The sequence below is a fragment of the Drosophila santomea genome, chromosome 2L (assembly GCF_016746245.2).
Source record: "Drosophila santomea strain STO CAGO 1482 chromosome 2L, Prin_Dsan_1.1, whole genome shotgun sequence".
Classification (NCBI taxonomy): domain Eukaryota; kingdom Metazoa; phylum Arthropoda; class Insecta; order Diptera; family Drosophilidae; genus Drosophila; species Drosophila santomea.
Window position 1 is genome coordinate 8,617,578 of NC_053016.2, and position 15,777 is coordinate 8,633,354.

The 15,777-nt window shown below is 46.9% G+C and overlaps 5 protein-coding genes across 5 annotated transcripts; 3 read left to right on the forward strand and 2 right to left on the reverse strand.

Moving 5' to 3' along the window:
* The first annotated feature begins 5,890 nt into the window (after nucleotides 1-5,890).
* LOC120454027 (peroxisomal biogenesis factor 19) lies at nucleotides 5,891-7,290 on the forward strand. The gene is made up of 5 exons (XM_039639021.2): nucleotides 5,891-6,050; nucleotides 6,134-6,245; nucleotides 6,312-6,615; nucleotides 6,675-6,838; nucleotides 6,896-7,290. Exons 1-5 carry the CDS (start codon nucleotides 6,002-6,004, stop codon nucleotides 7,137-7,139), a joined length of 873 nt encoding a protein of 290 aa, XP_039494955.1. The 5' UTR covers nucleotides 5,891-6,001; the 3' UTR covers nucleotides 7,140-7,290.
* A 6-nt stretch (nucleotides 7,291-7,296) lies between these two features.
* LOC120454007 (probable ribosome production factor 1) lies at nucleotides 7,297-8,622 on the reverse strand. Its single transcript, XM_039638999.2, has one exon. It carries the CDS (start codon nucleotides 8,539-8,541, stop codon nucleotides 7,360-7,362), a length of 1,182 nt encoding a protein of 393 aa, XP_039494933.1. The 5' UTR covers nucleotides 8,542-8,622; the 3' UTR covers nucleotides 7,297-7,359.
* A 12-nt stretch (nucleotides 8,623-8,634) lies between these two features.
* Nucleotides 8,635-9,803, forward strand: LOC120454017 (tRNA (cytosine(38)-C(5))-methyltransferase). The gene is made up of 2 exons (XM_039639009.2): nucleotides 8,635-8,775; nucleotides 8,825-9,803. The coding sequence occupies exons 1-2, from the start codon at nucleotides 8,715-8,717 to the stop codon at nucleotides 9,799-9,801; spliced, it is 1,038 nt and encodes a 345-aa protein (XP_039494943.1). The 5' UTR covers nucleotides 8,635-8,714; the 3' UTR covers nucleotides 9,802-9,803.
* A 162-nt stretch (nucleotides 9,804-9,965) lies between these two features.
* On the forward strand, nucleotides 9,966-12,965 carry LOC120453717 (engulfment and cell motility protein 1). The gene is made up of 4 exons (XM_039638545.2): nucleotides 9,966-10,182; nucleotides 10,476-11,486; nucleotides 11,547-12,098; nucleotides 12,164-12,965. The coding sequence occupies exons 1-4, from the start codon at nucleotides 10,071-10,073 to the stop codon at nucleotides 12,661-12,663; spliced, it is 2,175 nt and encodes a 724-aa protein (XP_039494479.1). The 5' UTR covers nucleotides 9,966-10,070; the 3' UTR covers nucleotides 12,664-12,965.
* A 98-nt stretch (nucleotides 12,966-13,063) lies between these two features.
* On the reverse strand, nucleotides 13,064-15,566 carry LOC120453725 (probable protein S-acyltransferase 23). The gene is made up of 2 exons (XM_039638556.1): nucleotides 13,602-15,566; nucleotides 13,064-13,546 (listed from the first exon to the last, which is right to left on the reverse strand). Exons 1-2 carry the CDS (start codon nucleotides 15,165-15,167, stop codon nucleotides 13,355-13,357), a joined length of 1,758 nt encoding a protein of 585 aa, XP_039494490.1. The 5' UTR covers nucleotides 15,168-15,566; the 3' UTR covers nucleotides 13,064-13,354.
* Nucleotides 15,567-15,777: the final 211 nt, after the last annotated feature.

Sequence of the window (15,777 nt, forward strand, 5' to 3'; positions counted from 1 at the left end):
ACTTCGCATGCATTTCTTTTATGGCCAGGCTATAAACTTTAGTATACCATGCAACTGCAGAGTAATAAAGTGTAGTTATAGTTATATAGTTATAATAAAATGAGTTTTTGAATCAGAAATAATTCATATTGCCATGCCGTTCATTACGCACATTTGATAGAACAGTATCGAATCACCATCGAATCAGCAACGAGTATAAATGTAACAGTAATAGGTATGACACAGTGCTCAGAATCCCAGGGTACTTTTCCAGCCTATCCTCTCGCAGTTTCTGCCGCTGTTTGTGTTTGGCAATCGATTCGCTTTGGCCGAACGTAATGTGGTCTGTTGTCACACATTGGAACGGCCTTGATTGTTTCACGTTCCCTGGCCCTAATGTCTTTATCAGGCCCTTTGGCATAGTGGTTCCTTTTTCTGTTTCGTTGGATGCTGTGGTGTGCAACGAATCTGCATGTCCACAGCCCACAGAAGGAACTTCCCGTTGAACGCTCTACGGGATGCTTAGATAATGAACTATTTAGAGCCATGATTTTCAGAAATTAGGGAATTCTGGCAGGAATATCTTAACATGCCGTGGCATGTCACATCTTGGGGCGTCGTATATTATCCTCAGTTAGCAAGTCCAAGTATTCAGATTGTTAGGAAAATCGCATTATTCATACCTAATGCAATAATAAATGGCGTCTTGTAAAGGCATTTTAGTGTATAGTCAACATTACTATTTATCCTACCAATTTATGTGACTCTCATTTTTTGTAATGTTTTAAAAACTTGTGTAGTGTCATATTCTTTATACTACATACTTAATTTACTTTAAATTCCTCCATTAATCTTTGTTTCTGGCTCAAATCCTAAGCCCTCAGTTGATCCTGCGCTTCTGCGCTGATCCTCAAATATTTCCACTCGTTCGGCAGACTGACAGGCGGCGATTGACTTTTTCCTAATCCGCAGTAAGTTTTAGTAAATACCAGTCGCAAAAGAGTGCTCCTGGTCACGGCCCATCCCATCCCATCCCGAATTCCATCTCTGAATCTCCCAGAGCGAGTTCTCTCCGGAGTCCTTTTTGCCCGGAGCGATCGTAAATCGCAATCCCCGCTAAAGCATGCAAACAAATAGCGGCAAAGTGCGAGATTAGAGGGAAAGTCGCACCAGCTTAGGTCCTGGATCCTGGCCATCCCGCGTCCTGGATCCCGCCGATCGCCAGTTGACTTTTTCAAATATTTTGGAAAAGTTCTCGAGTGCTGATCGCCCGATTATAGCGGATAATCGCATTACAGTCCGTCGTTTTATTGATCAACATTTGTAAACGATTTGCCATGGCATTCGGGGGTGTGACAGGCCAAGGAGTCCACAAGGAGTCCACATCCAGGTAGTCATAGTAAAAATGCTGCGGCTTAACGCAGCCCACGCCCACTCTAAAAAAGAAAAGGGGGCGAAAAGCTGAGGGCCTTTCCCGATCTGCGATCTCCGGGCGATTAACCCTTGCTCCTGGTAGCAGTTTATCCCGGCTAATTGAAGGCATTAGTTGTTTGTGGGTCGCGAGCTGGCTTCCGCAGAACTCCTTTGTCCTCAAATTAGCATCTCTCATCGCATCCTTCCATCGATCGCAATCGGCGGGAACTTCGCGCCCCTGCCCACAATCGTTTGGTTTTGGCACTCCGACCACATGACATTCGTCATGCACTCAGGGAAAACACTCAGCGGAAAGGGTTCATATTGATATACTGATATAGTGTGCCATATCGATCTTCAGCAAAGTAAGGAAGTCCTTAGTTGTTTGGGAATATATAGTTTAGTACCTTAATTAACGAATAACGAATTAAAGTGGGAATGGAGATGGTCTTTATTTAATAATAAATAATATTATTACTCTTGTTTATTATCTTCCTGTGTAGTTCGATATTTACATACCCCTTAGTATGATTATCTTCCTGTGTATTTCGATATTTACATACCCCCTAGTATGATTATCTTCCTGTGTATTTCGATATTATATTCGATAGGATTATCTTCCTGTGTACTTCGACGTCGCAGAGTCTGGCTGACTTTTCGCCGATCATGCAGCAAGTGTCCCAGGGCGAAAAGGGGAGCCCCTGCCACATACACCCACTTTCGAGAAACTCATTAGCCTGGGGCACAACAAACGCAGCTCGGGGCACAAACAAACCAATCCCGGGCCAATCGGCTGCTAAACGCTGTCGGCACACATCTGAGACGGAGGCCAACAAATTGATCATTAAACAGAAGGCGCAAAGGTAGGCGCAACCCATCTTTGTCCAACAGAAGATCGGCCTCACCATCGGAGCATCGGAGCACCAGAGCATCGGAGCATCAGGTCGAGATCAAACACCTGGGCCCTCGACCTGGCGAAGAAAGTGACGAGGCCGCGCCGTCAACATGATTAATATGTTTTCCGGCCGGGTTCGTCGAGTGGTTCCATCTCCTTCCACAGCCACAGCCACATCCACATCCACATTTCCCATCTTCAGCCACCAGCAACCTGTTGTCCAGTTCCCCGATTTGTAATTGCCCTGCTTTGTAGTCGATCAGCTTTGATCGCGGATCGATTCTAAACTCGTATATCCAGCGAAGAACATCATTAGTTTGCTCGGCGTAGAGTCCACAAAGTAGGTGGCATTTTTCTCACATCTCGAGTGTTTCTATGGAATCTCGATTTGGATTTGGAGATCTTGGATCTTCTCTTCGGCGGCGTTTGTCCATTCGCCACGGTTTGCATCGGATGTATGCGAATTTAAATAAAATTATTCAATTGTTTCATTAATCACTGGCTCTGGGCTGCGTTTTCTATTAAAAAATGCATCGCCAATGGAAAATGGACTCCAGAGCCAGTGATTATTAATACATTAGTACGAAAGATTCTTCAGGTTTAAAATGTAGAGGATGTGAATCGAATTGTTAAAAAACTAAACTAGATAACTTGAGGTTTTAGCTATCTTCAATTCCCATTGAACTTAATTGGGCGTAATTCCCAACCATATTAATAAGAACTACAAATTTGACCTGAAGAAGCAAACAGCAGCCAACAACTTGCCCAAAAATTGTGAGACTCCAAATCGATCGGGAAACATAAAAAATATGTGCTGCAGTTCACGATAAAAAGCCAGGGCATGGCGAATTGGGAGGCTGCGACCGAAACGCACACTTAATTTCCGCTTAATCAAACAGAACAGCGACTGGTGGCAGCCACACCAACCCACATCATCTGGAGCAGGCGACCCTCCGACCCAATCCTCTCGAGGAGAACGTATGGCAGACGCAAGGGCTCATTTGCATGCCCACTTTGATGGAGAGCGATGGGTGCCGGAGCATGAAGAGCTCGCCCCATTGCGCAATGGTAGATGCTGGATGGAGGATGGAGGATGGTGAATGGTAGAAGTGGGTATCTTGTCTTCTTTCGGGAAGTTGCTAGCAGTTGGCTCCTCCAGTTCTTTATCGGGGCAGGATTTCAAAGGAAAACTGAGAGTTTTCCAGGAACGTCTGCCAGCCTTGTAATCGCAATTACCATGGCCAAAATATCAAAAGATAATGCAATCCTGGCCAGACAGAAAACATCTCGAAACATATATGCAGATCATGGATTCGGTTTTTGAGTTGCCCAATTTAATGTTTAAACTACCAATTCAAGGTTAAATGAAATATTCAACGTACTTACTTCATTGCAACTAAGTAAAATAGTATTTAATATTTATTTAATCATTTTCTGTAAATGTATTGGTAAGTAACTAGACTTTCCCAGAGAAATAAGTTGTATCCAAACACCTTACAAGCCCACTAGTTTCATACTATTAATCAAAATAAGTCTTATTTATTTATTTATTATAATTATTTATTATTTTTTATTGCCACGAATATTTTTGGCAGCCACACGACACCTATACAAATAATGCGCATATAAAACCGCAATCATCGCCATTACCGAACAAACGCGAAATCCATTATCTCCTGATCAGTGGATCGTAAAATCGGGCATCTTTCGCTGGAAGGATACGGAAATGTCGGAAAAAATAGCGATGCGATCAGCGAGCGTGAAATCGCAGCCAGCATATGAAAAGGATGTACATAAGATCCTGGTAAAGTTCCCGAAAAAATGTGTGTGCATGCGGAAAGGAAGTGAAGATGGCAGTGAAGACGCTGATGGGCATTTTATGACGGTTAGGATCCTGGGTTCCGTTCCAGCTCTCTCTTCTGGGGAAGTAGAGCTGGAGATTCAGGTAACTGCATACGCTAGCAAACCGATTATATCCGAATAAACAGCTTTATGACGAGCCATTTGGTGCCTTAAAAATTATGTCAAAAAAGAGCGAGTTTCTGGGTTTATTGGGATCGGGTGTGAGTGTGGCCCAAATCCATTGTGTTGGCCAGCGAAGGGGTTTTTACGTTTTCGACTTTTCCTTTGACTTTTTGACGGTTGTCTTGACTTTTTGAACTGCTTCGATTCCAGGAAGTTTAGAAGCTGAACTATATATTCTCTTGCTCGCAGCGAATAGAGAATGGAAATGTGTGTTTTATGAATAACTCTAAAAAAGAGTACAATAGTTTTAGGGTAAATTTCGAATAGAAAAATGTACGTATAATTTGTAGAGTAAAGTGGATTACACCCCATAAAAAGTCAAATTACCATATTTCTATGTGGAATGTAAGAGTTTCAGGCGGCTTGTTCCACCCTAAGCCGCAAATAAAACACCAAATGATGCATTATTTCAGGCGAAGCTCCGCCCATGCTGACATTTTCAGAGAACCGGGTGCCTACCCGAGGAAAACTCCGCCCCAATAGTGAGGAAAAAAAACACAAATTTACCACAATACTTCGCTGCGTGGGCGTACCGAATCGAAGATTCGTCTTGCTCTTCTGGTAAACCGTGCGGTTAAAGTCGCAAAAGAGCCCAGCCCATCCATTTGACCATATGAGAGGAATCGAGGAAACCAAGCGGGGTTCCTCCGGCGTGGTGACCTTCAGGCGGGAGTGGACCTACAACTGGACGCCCTACTGCAAAATCCCATCCCGTATATCGTCCCATCCATGTCCATGGGTGTGACGTTCTGGTTTCGGAATTGGTCGCGCATCAGCGTCGCGCCGTGACCTTGAGGGATTTGCGACCCCTCACCCACCACTCAGTATGTGCGGTTTGGGCTCTGGTCGCAGTTTGGTCGCAGTTTGGTCGCCGATCTCCGTCCGCGCACAGCGAGGTGCGATTCCCGGGGAGATCGGCTGAGAGTTTCGCAGAAGATGCGTAAATATTTTGGGTGATTATTTTAGATAATCTTCGCCTAATGTCCTTGGTTTGTCTCAATTTGCGAGACAGGAGGGATATTTAAATGCTTCGCATGGCAGCTTATTAGTTGAATTTCAGCCAGAATTTGGGTATACTATTATAGATCGGCGTACAGACTATCTGTTTTTGTAAAACATTTTTCGTAATTAAAATGTAACACTTTCATTGACAGCAAATATATTCTATATATATATTATTATATTAATATATATATATATATTAAATAACTTGATGTATTTATACTTATGTGTTGCCCACAATTATAATGCATTCCAGATTTTTTCGAAATATACATATATTCAAAATGTTAACCATACACAATACGAATTTTTAGTTTAAGGCATTATGTCTAAAAATTAAACCTCCATACAGGGTGTACTATTTTTCTAAAAAAAAAGAAATGAAATGCTATTTTAATGTTGTTAGAATGATATTCGAGTTTGAGGTCAACGAAAGTCTAGAAATTAAACCTACCCAAGAATACAAATAAAAGTTTTTTTATTTAAAAAGTTAATTTTTAAATTTTTATGTTACCGTTACGAATACGGTCGCACTAAAGTGCGAGTCAGTGTAGCCACACCTGTCCAGCTGACTTCGGGATTCACCAGCAGCAGATGAACGGTCCCACTGATTGATTAGTCGGTCTTTATTTTCTACCATTTTCCCACCCACATCGAAATCAAGGAAAAGCAGCCCGTAATTGCACAATGTCCGAAGAAAAGAAGAATGGCGATGAATTAAACGACCTGCTGGACAGTGAGTACAACCCAGAAATGCGTTTGGCTATCAGTTCGCGACACCTTACATAACGCGCACTGCGTCCTCCAATTTCCGCACAGGTGCTCTCCAGGATTTCGATAAAAGTGGTGCAGGAGACCAAAAGGAGCCGTCTGTGGATGTGGCGACCACCGAGGGAGCCGCGGGCTCCGAGGATCCAGATGCGTTTTTCATGTGAGTTACTGCGCCATTGCAACGCGGCACTTGAACTTTGTATTCTGACCTGTAATGCGCTTTCAGTGATCAGGCCAAGGTGTTGGCCGATCGCATGAACACGCTCTTCGGAGGTCCGAACACGCCCAGCGGCGATATCCCGCCACTGCCCCAGGATCCCGACCAGATCATGGCCGGGTTCAAGAAGATGGCCGAGGCAGCCGCGCTCACATTGAGCGGCGAGAATTCGGCCACCGACGAGGATGTCTCCAAGTATTCTGACAGCATTTCACAGGCTCTCAAGGGTCTGCAAGAGGGCTCCGAGAACCTGGCTGCTCCCGCCTCGGAGAACGACATTGCCAGCATGTTTGGCTCACTGAACCTTGATGGGGTATGTTTCCTATGAAATATTGCTCCTTGCTCAACCTTAATGCAACTTCCGTTTGATAGGCTGGCGAGGGCGATGGAAACATGTTCCTACCCTTCATGGAAGGCATGATGCAGAGTTTGCTTTCGGCGGAGATTCTGCTGCCCAGCATCCGGGAGCTGCTAGAGAAGTACCCCAAGTACCTCGAGGAGAATGACGCCAAGCTCTCCGCTGAGGACAAGGAAAGGTATGCTCCAAAACAACATCCAATGAAATACATTCTCTGAAAGCCCCATGCTTCCAGGTACCAGAAGCAAATGGAGCTGTATAAGGTGATTGAAGCGCATTTACAAAGCGAGAAGGCTGAAGATTCGGCGGCCGTGAAGCGAGAGAAGTTTCGCGTCGTGCTGGACGACATGCGCAAACTGCAAGACTACGGCCAGCCGCCACCAGAGATTCTGGCCGAGACGGGCGGCGACCTGCCCTTCGGCGATCCCGTGGCCGGCGTAGCTGCCGGCGGACCCGGTCCCCAGTGCCCCACCATGTGAAGGGTAACGGAGCACGGTTGTCTCGTGGTGTGCCAATTGGTTAACTGTTGAGTGTTGCACATTTTTTAGGCTAAGGCAGATTTGTATTTTATTTTATCCCCGACAAAACAATACGGCGGTCGCTAATGGTTATCACCTCTCTTCAATCGAACTATTGTTTTCGTATTAACTGTTGGTTTATTAAGTTGTCTATACCTAAATACAATGCCTCGAAATACACCTAGAGGAAGAAGCGACGTCGGGACTCCATGGCGTGCCGTTTGTTGCTGATAATCCAGGCGTAGTCGCCGGTCTTGCTGTCGAATGTTCCCTCCTGCAGGGATCGTAGCTTCAGGGTGAACCGCGGTCCCAGTTCGCGCAGCTTCACGCGTTTTCCCTCTTTGGTAAACTCGTAGCGATGATGGCGGAAGAAGATGTAATCTCGCTGGTTGTGGAACGTCACCGCCCTGCGGCCGCGGAACTCGGGATCATGGTGGAAGAGGGCACCGAGCATGCGGCCCACGGTCAGACCCAAGCGGGTGGTAAAATTGGTTAGGATCACCTCCGGCCTGTGCTTGGTTATCTCCTTGTGATCGCGCTTTATGTCTGAGGTGAGCTTCACGTTGGACAGCTTGAAGTGGGCGGTGGGACCATTGGGCAGATGAATGACCAGCAGCCCATTGGGTTTTCTGCGATCTTCGTTAACGATCACCACGTCTGTAAACTCTTCACGCTCGGCACTTTTGCAGATCTTCTTCACCGACGACTTGTTGCGGATCTTAACCAAGGCGTTGGGGAATATACGCGAAAGTTCCAGTCCAAACTTACGAGTCTTGGTCACCGGATTGTCGGCAAAGGTGATCAGCACCTTGGGCTCGTAGGAACGTTCGAAGTACGAGCTGAAATCGTCCATCTCCAGTTCCTTTTGCAACTCCTCGTTATCGGAATCGTTCAGATTGGCCACCTCTGTCTGGTCCTTCTCCCGCAGGCTTTCGATGGTGTGACCAGGATTGGCGGGTACACCAGCCTTGCGTCGGGCACGGCGCTCCTGCATCTTTTTCTTGTGCTTCTCCTTCTTCATCTTTTTGTACAACGCTAATCGCTGCTCCTTGTTGCGCATCAAGCTAAGGGGATTCAGGACAGGAATGCGTGTCTTCTTGTCGTCGTCATCATCATCCTCCTCTTCGTCGTCGTCATCCTCCTCATCGTCGTCATCTTCCTCGTCCTCGCCCTTGAAATCCTCACCAGCTTCTCCTTTTTTAAGCTGTTTTTTGCTGCTGGAGGCGGCTTCTTCATCGCTGCTATCGGTGACTGGCCCCTCCTGGATGTCCAAATCCTGTGGCTCCTCTTCGTCAAAGCTAGAGTCGCTGTCCGAGTCCTGTTCCACGGGCGGTGGTGCTGTTTTTCGCTTTATTTTTATCATTTTTCCGGGAGAATAAAGAGTTCACAAAAATGCAAGCGGCACGTGTTGATATTCTTCTTCTTCTGTCGGGCGATGCCATTCACAAGGAAGCGCAGACAACCTGCTGTTTTGGGGCAGTGCTGGAAAACGTGCCCCTCACAACGTGTAGCTTGTAAACAAAATATTTAATCAAAATGGGATTTCGGGTGTTAGAACTATTCAGCGGCATTGGCGGCATGCATTATGCCTTTAAATGTGAGTTCGTCGATCACGATAAATGCAGAACTAACAATTATGTTTGAAGATGCCCAATTGGATGGAGAAATAGTGGCCGCCATGGATGTTAACACCGTGGCTAATGCGGTTTATGCACACAATTACGGCAATAACTTTGTGAAAACAAGGAATATTCAAAGCCTGAGTGTAAAGGAGGTCGGAAAGCTTCAGGCCAACATGCTGCTGATGTCCCCACCATGTCAGCCCCACACTCGCCAAGGATTGCAAAAGGACACGGAGGACAAGCGATCGGACGCACTTACTCATCTTTGTGGTCTGATCCCAGAGTGCCAGAACCTGCAGTATATTCTCATGGAGAACGTCAAGGGATTCGAGAGCTCACAAGCGCGAAATCAGTTCATTGAGGCCCTGGAGCGTTCGGAATTCCATTGGCGTGAGTTTATACTAACTCCAACGCAGTTCAATGTACCAAACACTCGATATCGCTACTATTGTATTGCCCGCAAGGGTGCAGACTTTCCATTCGCTGGGGCCAAGATCTGGGAAGCAATGCCGGGAGGTATAGCCCAGAACCAGAATCTTTCTCAAATCTCCGAGATTGTGGAGGAAAATGTATCTTCCGATTTTCTGGTGCCCGACGATGTCTTAACCAAAAGAGTGCTGGTTATGGACATAATCCATCCTGCCCAAAGTAGATCCATGTGCTTCACAAAGGGCTACACCCATTACACCGAGGGAACGGGCTCTGCATACACACCGCTTTCGGAGGAGGAATCCCATCGCATCTTCGAGTTGGTGAAGGAAATAGACACAAATAATCACGATGGCGTGAAGTCGGAGAAGATATTGGAGCAACGCTTGGACCTGCTACACCAGGTGAAACTGCGCTATTTCACGCCCCAGGAAGTTGCTCGTCTAATGAGTTTTCCGGAGGATTTTGAATTCCCCCCAGAAACAACGAATCGACAAAAGTATCGTCTGCTGGGCAATAGTATTAATGTGAAGGTAGTTGGCGAACTTATTAAATTGTTGACAATAAAATAAAACAATGAACAACGTTTCTTATTTTCGTTTTTATATTATAGCAAAAAAAAAATGACAACGTTGTTATCATGAAAGTATTTATTTAAAAATCAAATGAATTTCCCGCCCAGTGTTGACTATGCAAAACGGAACGGTAGTGTGCGTAAGTTTTTTTAGACATTTCAGTGTACTTGGCAACTGGTCACACTGCATTGAATTAGAAAAAGAAGATAAGTTTACGCTGAAAAACAATAATAGTTGCAATTAACGCTAATTGAAGAAGGGCCAAAATGATACCAAAAAAGACGACGGTTAAGGATTCACACATTGTGAAGATAGCCGTGGAGCGGGAGAACCATATGGCGCAGCTGATAAATCTGGATCAGAGGCATCCGCTGGCAAGTGAGTAAATAGCGGATAAAAACAAAGATTTGATGATTACTGCCCAGCAATTTTAAAGAAAATCTGCTTAAATAATGTACAACAAAGTACCTAAAAGTTATTACACATGAATTATGTTGAAACTGGCAAAGGAACGCATCATAAACAGGAATTTCCAACCAACGCCCTTCGCTTTATGTTTTTGTGTTATTGTGATGTCAGCGCACTCATTTCCCCTTCCTCATTTGTATGCAAATCATACAATTAGTCAGGAAGTTGGTTTTATAGCGCATTAATCTCGTCTCTGCTTTCAGGTAAAATCCAGGACATTTGCAATGGTTGGTCCATCAGCGATCACCAGAACTACGCCCTCCAGTTCTGCGAGTCGAATAACCAGAAGTACGTTACCGAAAAGAATCGCAATGAGATCAAGAATGGCTCCGTACTGCGGCTGCAGTACTCGCCCTCCAAGACGGCCTGCGATGCTATGGAGGTCCTGCTCAATGGGAGTCCCCAGGAGAAGGCGCTGCGTTTGAAGGAGCTCAGTTCCCTAAGCACCGATCACACCTTTGCCCTAGAGTTCATCAAGGAAAAGGGCCTCGACACACTCATTAAAATGATCGAGGATGGCGGCCAGACCAACGAAGACATTCTCAAATACAGCCTGGCCAGCTTTGTGGAGCTGATGGAGCACGGTACGGTGTCCTGGGAAGTGCCGGAGAACTCCTTCGTGGCACGCAACATTGAGATCGTGCGAAACTTCCATAATTATCCCACGAATTGTGGGGAGAGCGCCCTTTCCAATTTGGAGAACATTGTTATGTGCAGCAATAAACATTTCCTGGTTGCCGAGGACATAAAACTGCAGGATATTCTCCGATTGCTTCAGGACGTCAGTTCGCCGGTGATGCGACAGAATGCCATAGCCCTGCTTAACGCATTGTTCGTCAAAGCAGACGAGGGCCGACGTAGGACCATCGCCCAAACTATCAGTGCCAAGCAGTTCCGCCTGGCCCTTATCGGCAACGGATTGGGCACGGAGATGACCCACCAGCTGTACGTGCTGCAAACGTTGACTCTCGGCCTGCTGGAAAAGCGCATGCGAATGAAGATGAATGCGCAGGACCAGGATGCACACGAGAAGATCAAGGAGCTGCGGCGCATAGCCTTCGACGATCATACCAACGCTTTGAATCAAAACGACGATCACACTCGACGTGGCGGTGGTTCCGGGGCTGGCAATGTTAACTTCTCGCAGTACTACAAAAAGCTGGGCTTTAAGTGCGATATTAATCCTGCCCAGGATTTTATTGAGACGCCGCCAGGTAAGAATTTGTTAACATATTGAAGTGTTTGTTTATGCTAATCGAAAACTTATCTCTCAGGTATATTAGCATTGGATTGTATGGTGTATTTTGCTCGCAACTACACCCAACAGTATGCAAAGATTGTCAGGGAGAACTCCTGCCGTGCGGATGAGCACGAGTGTCCCTTTGGACGCACCTCCATCGAACTGGTAAAGGTACTATGCGACATCCTGCGCATTGGCGAGCCGCCAGCCGAGCAATCCGGCGAATTTCAGCCCATGTTCTTTACCCACGATTCGCCGTTCGAGGAATTCTTTTGCATCTGCGTCATTACGCTGAATCGCACATGGAAGGATATGCGTGCTACTGCCGAGGACTTCAGCACAACCTTCAGCGTGGTGCGGGAGCAGATCCAACGCACACTCAAGTGCAGACCCGAGAACCTGGAGGATTTCCGAAACAAGATCGCTTTGCTGACCTATCAGCAGATCACAACACTGCGTCAGCAGGAGCGCACTTCGAAGGAGGAGTGCGACTCCACAGCTTCGGCGATTGTAAAGCTTAAAGAGAAGATTTCGCCGCACATTCTTGAGTTAATCAAGCAGCAGCGGCTCTCATTTCTGGTGGAAGGTAAATATCCATTGATAAATAACTCTTTTGGGCAATTTCAACATTGGTAAATCTTGTTATTAAAGGTACCCATTTTGCAAAATACTTGCGAGGCACTCGAACTAAGGACAAGTTTTGGTACGCTCGCCTTTCGCCGAATCACAAGGTGATTCATTACGGTGACTGCGATGAGAAGACCATACCCACCATGGAGGAGTTGCCCAAGAAACTGCCCATCAGTGAGATTAAGCAGTTGCTAGAAGGCAAGGAATGTCCGCATATGAAAGAAACTCGCATTAGGAAATCCGCGGTGAACTTGGCCTTTTCCATAACTTTCGAGAACATGGAGCACTCCACGTTGGACTTTGTGGCCCCCGACGAAAGTATATTCAACTACTGGACGGACGGAATAAACGCTCTTCTGGGCCAACCGATGGTCAGCAAGCAAAAGAACGAGGACTTCGACACTCTGCTGTCCATGGAGATCAAATTGCGCCTGCTGGACACCGAAGGCGTGGACATCAGCAAGGACCCACCGCCAATACCTGAGGATCCCGAGAACTATGACTTCTGCTTTGAGAGCTAAGCATTACGCGCACATTTACATACTTCACGAAATATCAATTCATTCTAGACTTCCATCACCCAAGATACATGCCAAAGTGTACCCACAACATAATCGTATTCTCCGATCTGATCTTCTACTAGTATTACGTGTGCAATTCCCCAAAACACAAAATGAACAAACTGGTGCGGGCACTTCCAAGTGACTTACCGCTGCCTAGCCATTTAGTGAACTTTACACCATTTACGATTATAATAGGTATATAATATATAGAGATCATTAAATAACACATTTTATACATAACAATTTTGTACAAAAACTAACGAGAGAAGCGTATTCTTATCCAAGCCTAAAAGGTAATTAGTTAAAAAAGCAAAAGCACGGCTGGCCGATGCTTGAACACAATTGCAGAAGGAATTCATCCGGAGGCATCCTGGAATTTCAGCAATGTATCTTTATAATGCTCTTAATGGCTCATTGAAGTCTTCAGATTTGTCCTTCCGCAATGCTATGTAGATTGCAATTGTAAATGATAAAACACGCACTTTGTGACTGTTGGTTCGAACTTAAAAGCATTCGAGTAAGCAGAAAGCCTGCGGAGCAAAACCAAACTGGCAGCCTACCCGAGTGGGTCTCTGGCTGCCTCCTCGCAACATTATCCACGCACGGGCAGCTTGCGCCGCCGAGCAGGGGCTCGATCCTAGATCCTTAATCAAATGTTATCCTCCAGCAGCAGATCGTTGTCATCGCCCCGATCCGGCAGACAGACAAAGAACTCCAGCAAATTCAGGATGGGACCACGCGAGAAGGGATTCTGGTAGCGTCCGCGTTTGTCCCGCAAGTAAGGATATCGCTTGTAGTTGAACATCTCGTTTGTGGTGAGGTTCATGCAGGCGTGCAGGATCTGCCGGTGTAAATGGTGTCACAACAAATAATTTGTCTGGGAAAGAAGCACATACCGAAGTACAAGTGAGTATCCAACCCAAGCCGCAGAACACAACCGCCTCGATTAGTCCCAGAACGTAGAGCATCGTGAAGCCCTCGATCATCACGCAGTAGCAGGCAAAGTAGATGGTAAAGGAGCAGTTGACGGCCACCGAGAGGACGAATAGGAAGAACCACATCCGGTTCCTCAGACCCACGCAGTTGTAGATGAAGGGACAGTGGTGGTCGAAGTACGAGACACACCGGTTGCACACGCGACAGTGTTTAGCTCGCAGCGGACGGAGGCACCTACAGCTGTGGCACAGCCTGGTTAGCATCACATTCCGCTTCTTCAGCTTGTCAAAGTACGGAATCTGCTTGATGGCCCGGTAGTAGGCATCTGAACTGAGTGGTATGTACCCCGGATCCCGGCGATTGGCAATGGCCCAGCTGATCCACATCACAGCGTTCCAATAAATGAAGCAATAGTGCGAGCGCCTCAATATGTTCCACGTGATGGGAATCGCACGGATCATGTACATGGGATAGCCCCAAAGCAGCACGGAGAAGAGAAACAGAAACAGCGGTCCCTTGGAGTCTCCAGCTCCGCCAAATAGCCAGCCCCAACTTTCCGAGACCGAGGGAATCCAACGTGACTTCTTCTTCACCTCGCCGTACAGCAGACGCACCACATCCTGGTGCTGATGAGCCTGTGCCAACATGATCGGTGTTTTTCCATTCTTGTCCCTTGGCTCCAAATCCAGCTGGGACTTCTCACACAGCAGCCGCACGCACGTCATGTTACCAGAGAGACAAGCCAGATGCAGCGGAGTCGATCCAAAGTTGTCCGTCTTTTGAAGCTCTACGCCGGAGTACATGAGGAGTCGCATAAGATCCGCATGCCCCTTGTAGGCCGCCCAGTGGAGGGCCGTATCGCCGTTTATGTCAGTTAGGTTGTTGAGCGCTCCCATTCCCAGAAGATAGGCCGCCGTGGCAGTACGGCCGTACATGCAGGCCAGATGCAGCGGCGTCAGTCCCTTGAAGTCCGCCGCATTGACGGCAACTCCCGCCTGGAGGAGGACCTGCACCACGGAGGCATGGCCCTTCCTGCACGCCCAGTGAATGGGCCGTGGACCCTGCGTACCCAAACAGGGCAGATCGATCGGAGCCGTGCGTTCGATGAGGTACCGCATCAGCTGGACATTGCCGTTGAGGGCTATCCAGTGGGCTGGCGTGTAGCCATGACGATCCCTGGCCGACAGACACTCCATGCCGAACTTATCCACGAGGTTCTCCACCTCGCTGACCTCGCCGTTCTTGATAATATCAAAGATGTCATCCAGACTCACGGTGGTGGCTCCATCCAAACCCTCAAAGAGGAGCACATTTTCGTGGTCCTCGACGCCTCCACTGCCGTGACCACCGTCCGTGCCACGACCCGTCAATGGTGGCGAATGTGGTCGGTGATCCAAATGGATGTCGTCGGCGTGGGCATGGCCATCCTCCTCCGCGACGACCATGTTGCAGGAGGAGGAGGCGGTTAGGGGCAACGCCCACACACTGCGCGCCGCCCCCGGACTTGGGTGCACCTTCGAGGCCATGTAGAACTCGAAGTCCACGCCCAGACGGTCCGCCGTTCCACCGTTGCCTTGATGCAGGGGGTTTTCCAGTAGATGTGCAATCTTGTCGCCTTTTCCCGTTACGCTTCGACCGAAATTTGTACTCTGTTTGGCCAATTTTAAGCGTAGCACGCTAGGTAAACACGACTGCACTCGATGGCGAGGAAATTATGTCAGCACTGTGAGAAAATCAATAGTTGGCCCGAATCGCAGGACTCGAATTGGGGGCACTTTCGAACTCGACTTGGCGCCAAACAATCAACAGCTGACCGTTATTTTCGCAGTTACCCGCGCAGTGTGGCCAATACACACTGAAAATCAAAAGTACAAGCGAGGGGTGCTCTTATTATTCTGAAAGAAGTCTTAATATTGCTGATATATACGTTTTATATAATTAGTTGCAAAAGTCGAATATTAAATATGGGTAGGGATAGCTCATGAAATTTGGCTTGAAATTTTTATCAAAATATATTTGAAATCTCTTGTAACTAAGTCTTTAACGAATAGTTAAATCTAGTGAAGGAAACTCTGACTTTCGCTTCGACTGGAAATAGTTGAAATGAAGAAAAGTTTTATTAAACTCGATGAGAAT

Bases quoted from the DNA above. Each gene is read 5' to 3' on its own strand.
- LOC120453717 (XM_039638545.2), top strand. From the start codon at position 10,071: ATGATACCAAAAAAGACGACGGTTAAGGATTCACACATTGTGAAGATA. The intron at 10,183-10,475 runs GTGAGTAAATAG...CTCTGCTTTCAG, and splicing joins TCAGAGGCATCCGCTGGCAA to GTAAAATCCAGGACATTTGC. The intron at 11,487-11,546 runs GTAAGAATTTGT...CTTATCTCTCAG, and splicing joins TTTTATTGAGACGCCGCCAG to GTATATTAGCATTGGATTGT.
- LOC120454017 (XM_039639009.2), top strand. From the start codon at position 8,715: ATGGGATTTCGGGTGTTAGAACTATTCAGCGGCATTGGCGGCATGCAT. The intron at 8,776-8,824 runs GTGAGTTCGTCG...TTATGTTTGAAG, and splicing joins CATGCATTATGCCTTTAAAT to ATGCCCAATTGGATGGAGAA.
- LOC120454007 (XM_039638999.2), bottom strand. From the start codon at position 8,541: ATGATAAAAATAAAGCGAAAAACAGCACCACCGCCCGTGGAACAGGAC.
- LOC120454027 (XM_039639021.2), top strand. From the start codon at position 6,002: ATGTCCGAAGAAAAGAAGAATGGCGATGAATTAAACGACCTGCTGGAC. The intron at 6,051-6,133 runs GTGAGTACAACC...ATTTCCGCACAG, and splicing joins ATTAAACGACCTGCTGGACA to GTGCTCTCCAGGATTTCGAT. The intron at 6,616-6,674 runs GTATGTTTCCTA...TCCGTTTGATAG, and splicing joins GCTCACTGAACCTTGATGGG to GCTGGCGAGGGCGATGGAAA.
- LOC120453725 (XM_039638556.1), bottom strand. From the start codon at position 15,167: ATGGCCTCGAAGGTGCACCCAAGTCCGGGGGCGGCGCGCAGTGTGTGG. The intron at 13,547-13,601 runs GTATGTGCTTCT...TTACACCGGCAG, and splicing joins GGATACTCACTTGTACTTCG to ATCCTGCACGCCTGCATGAA.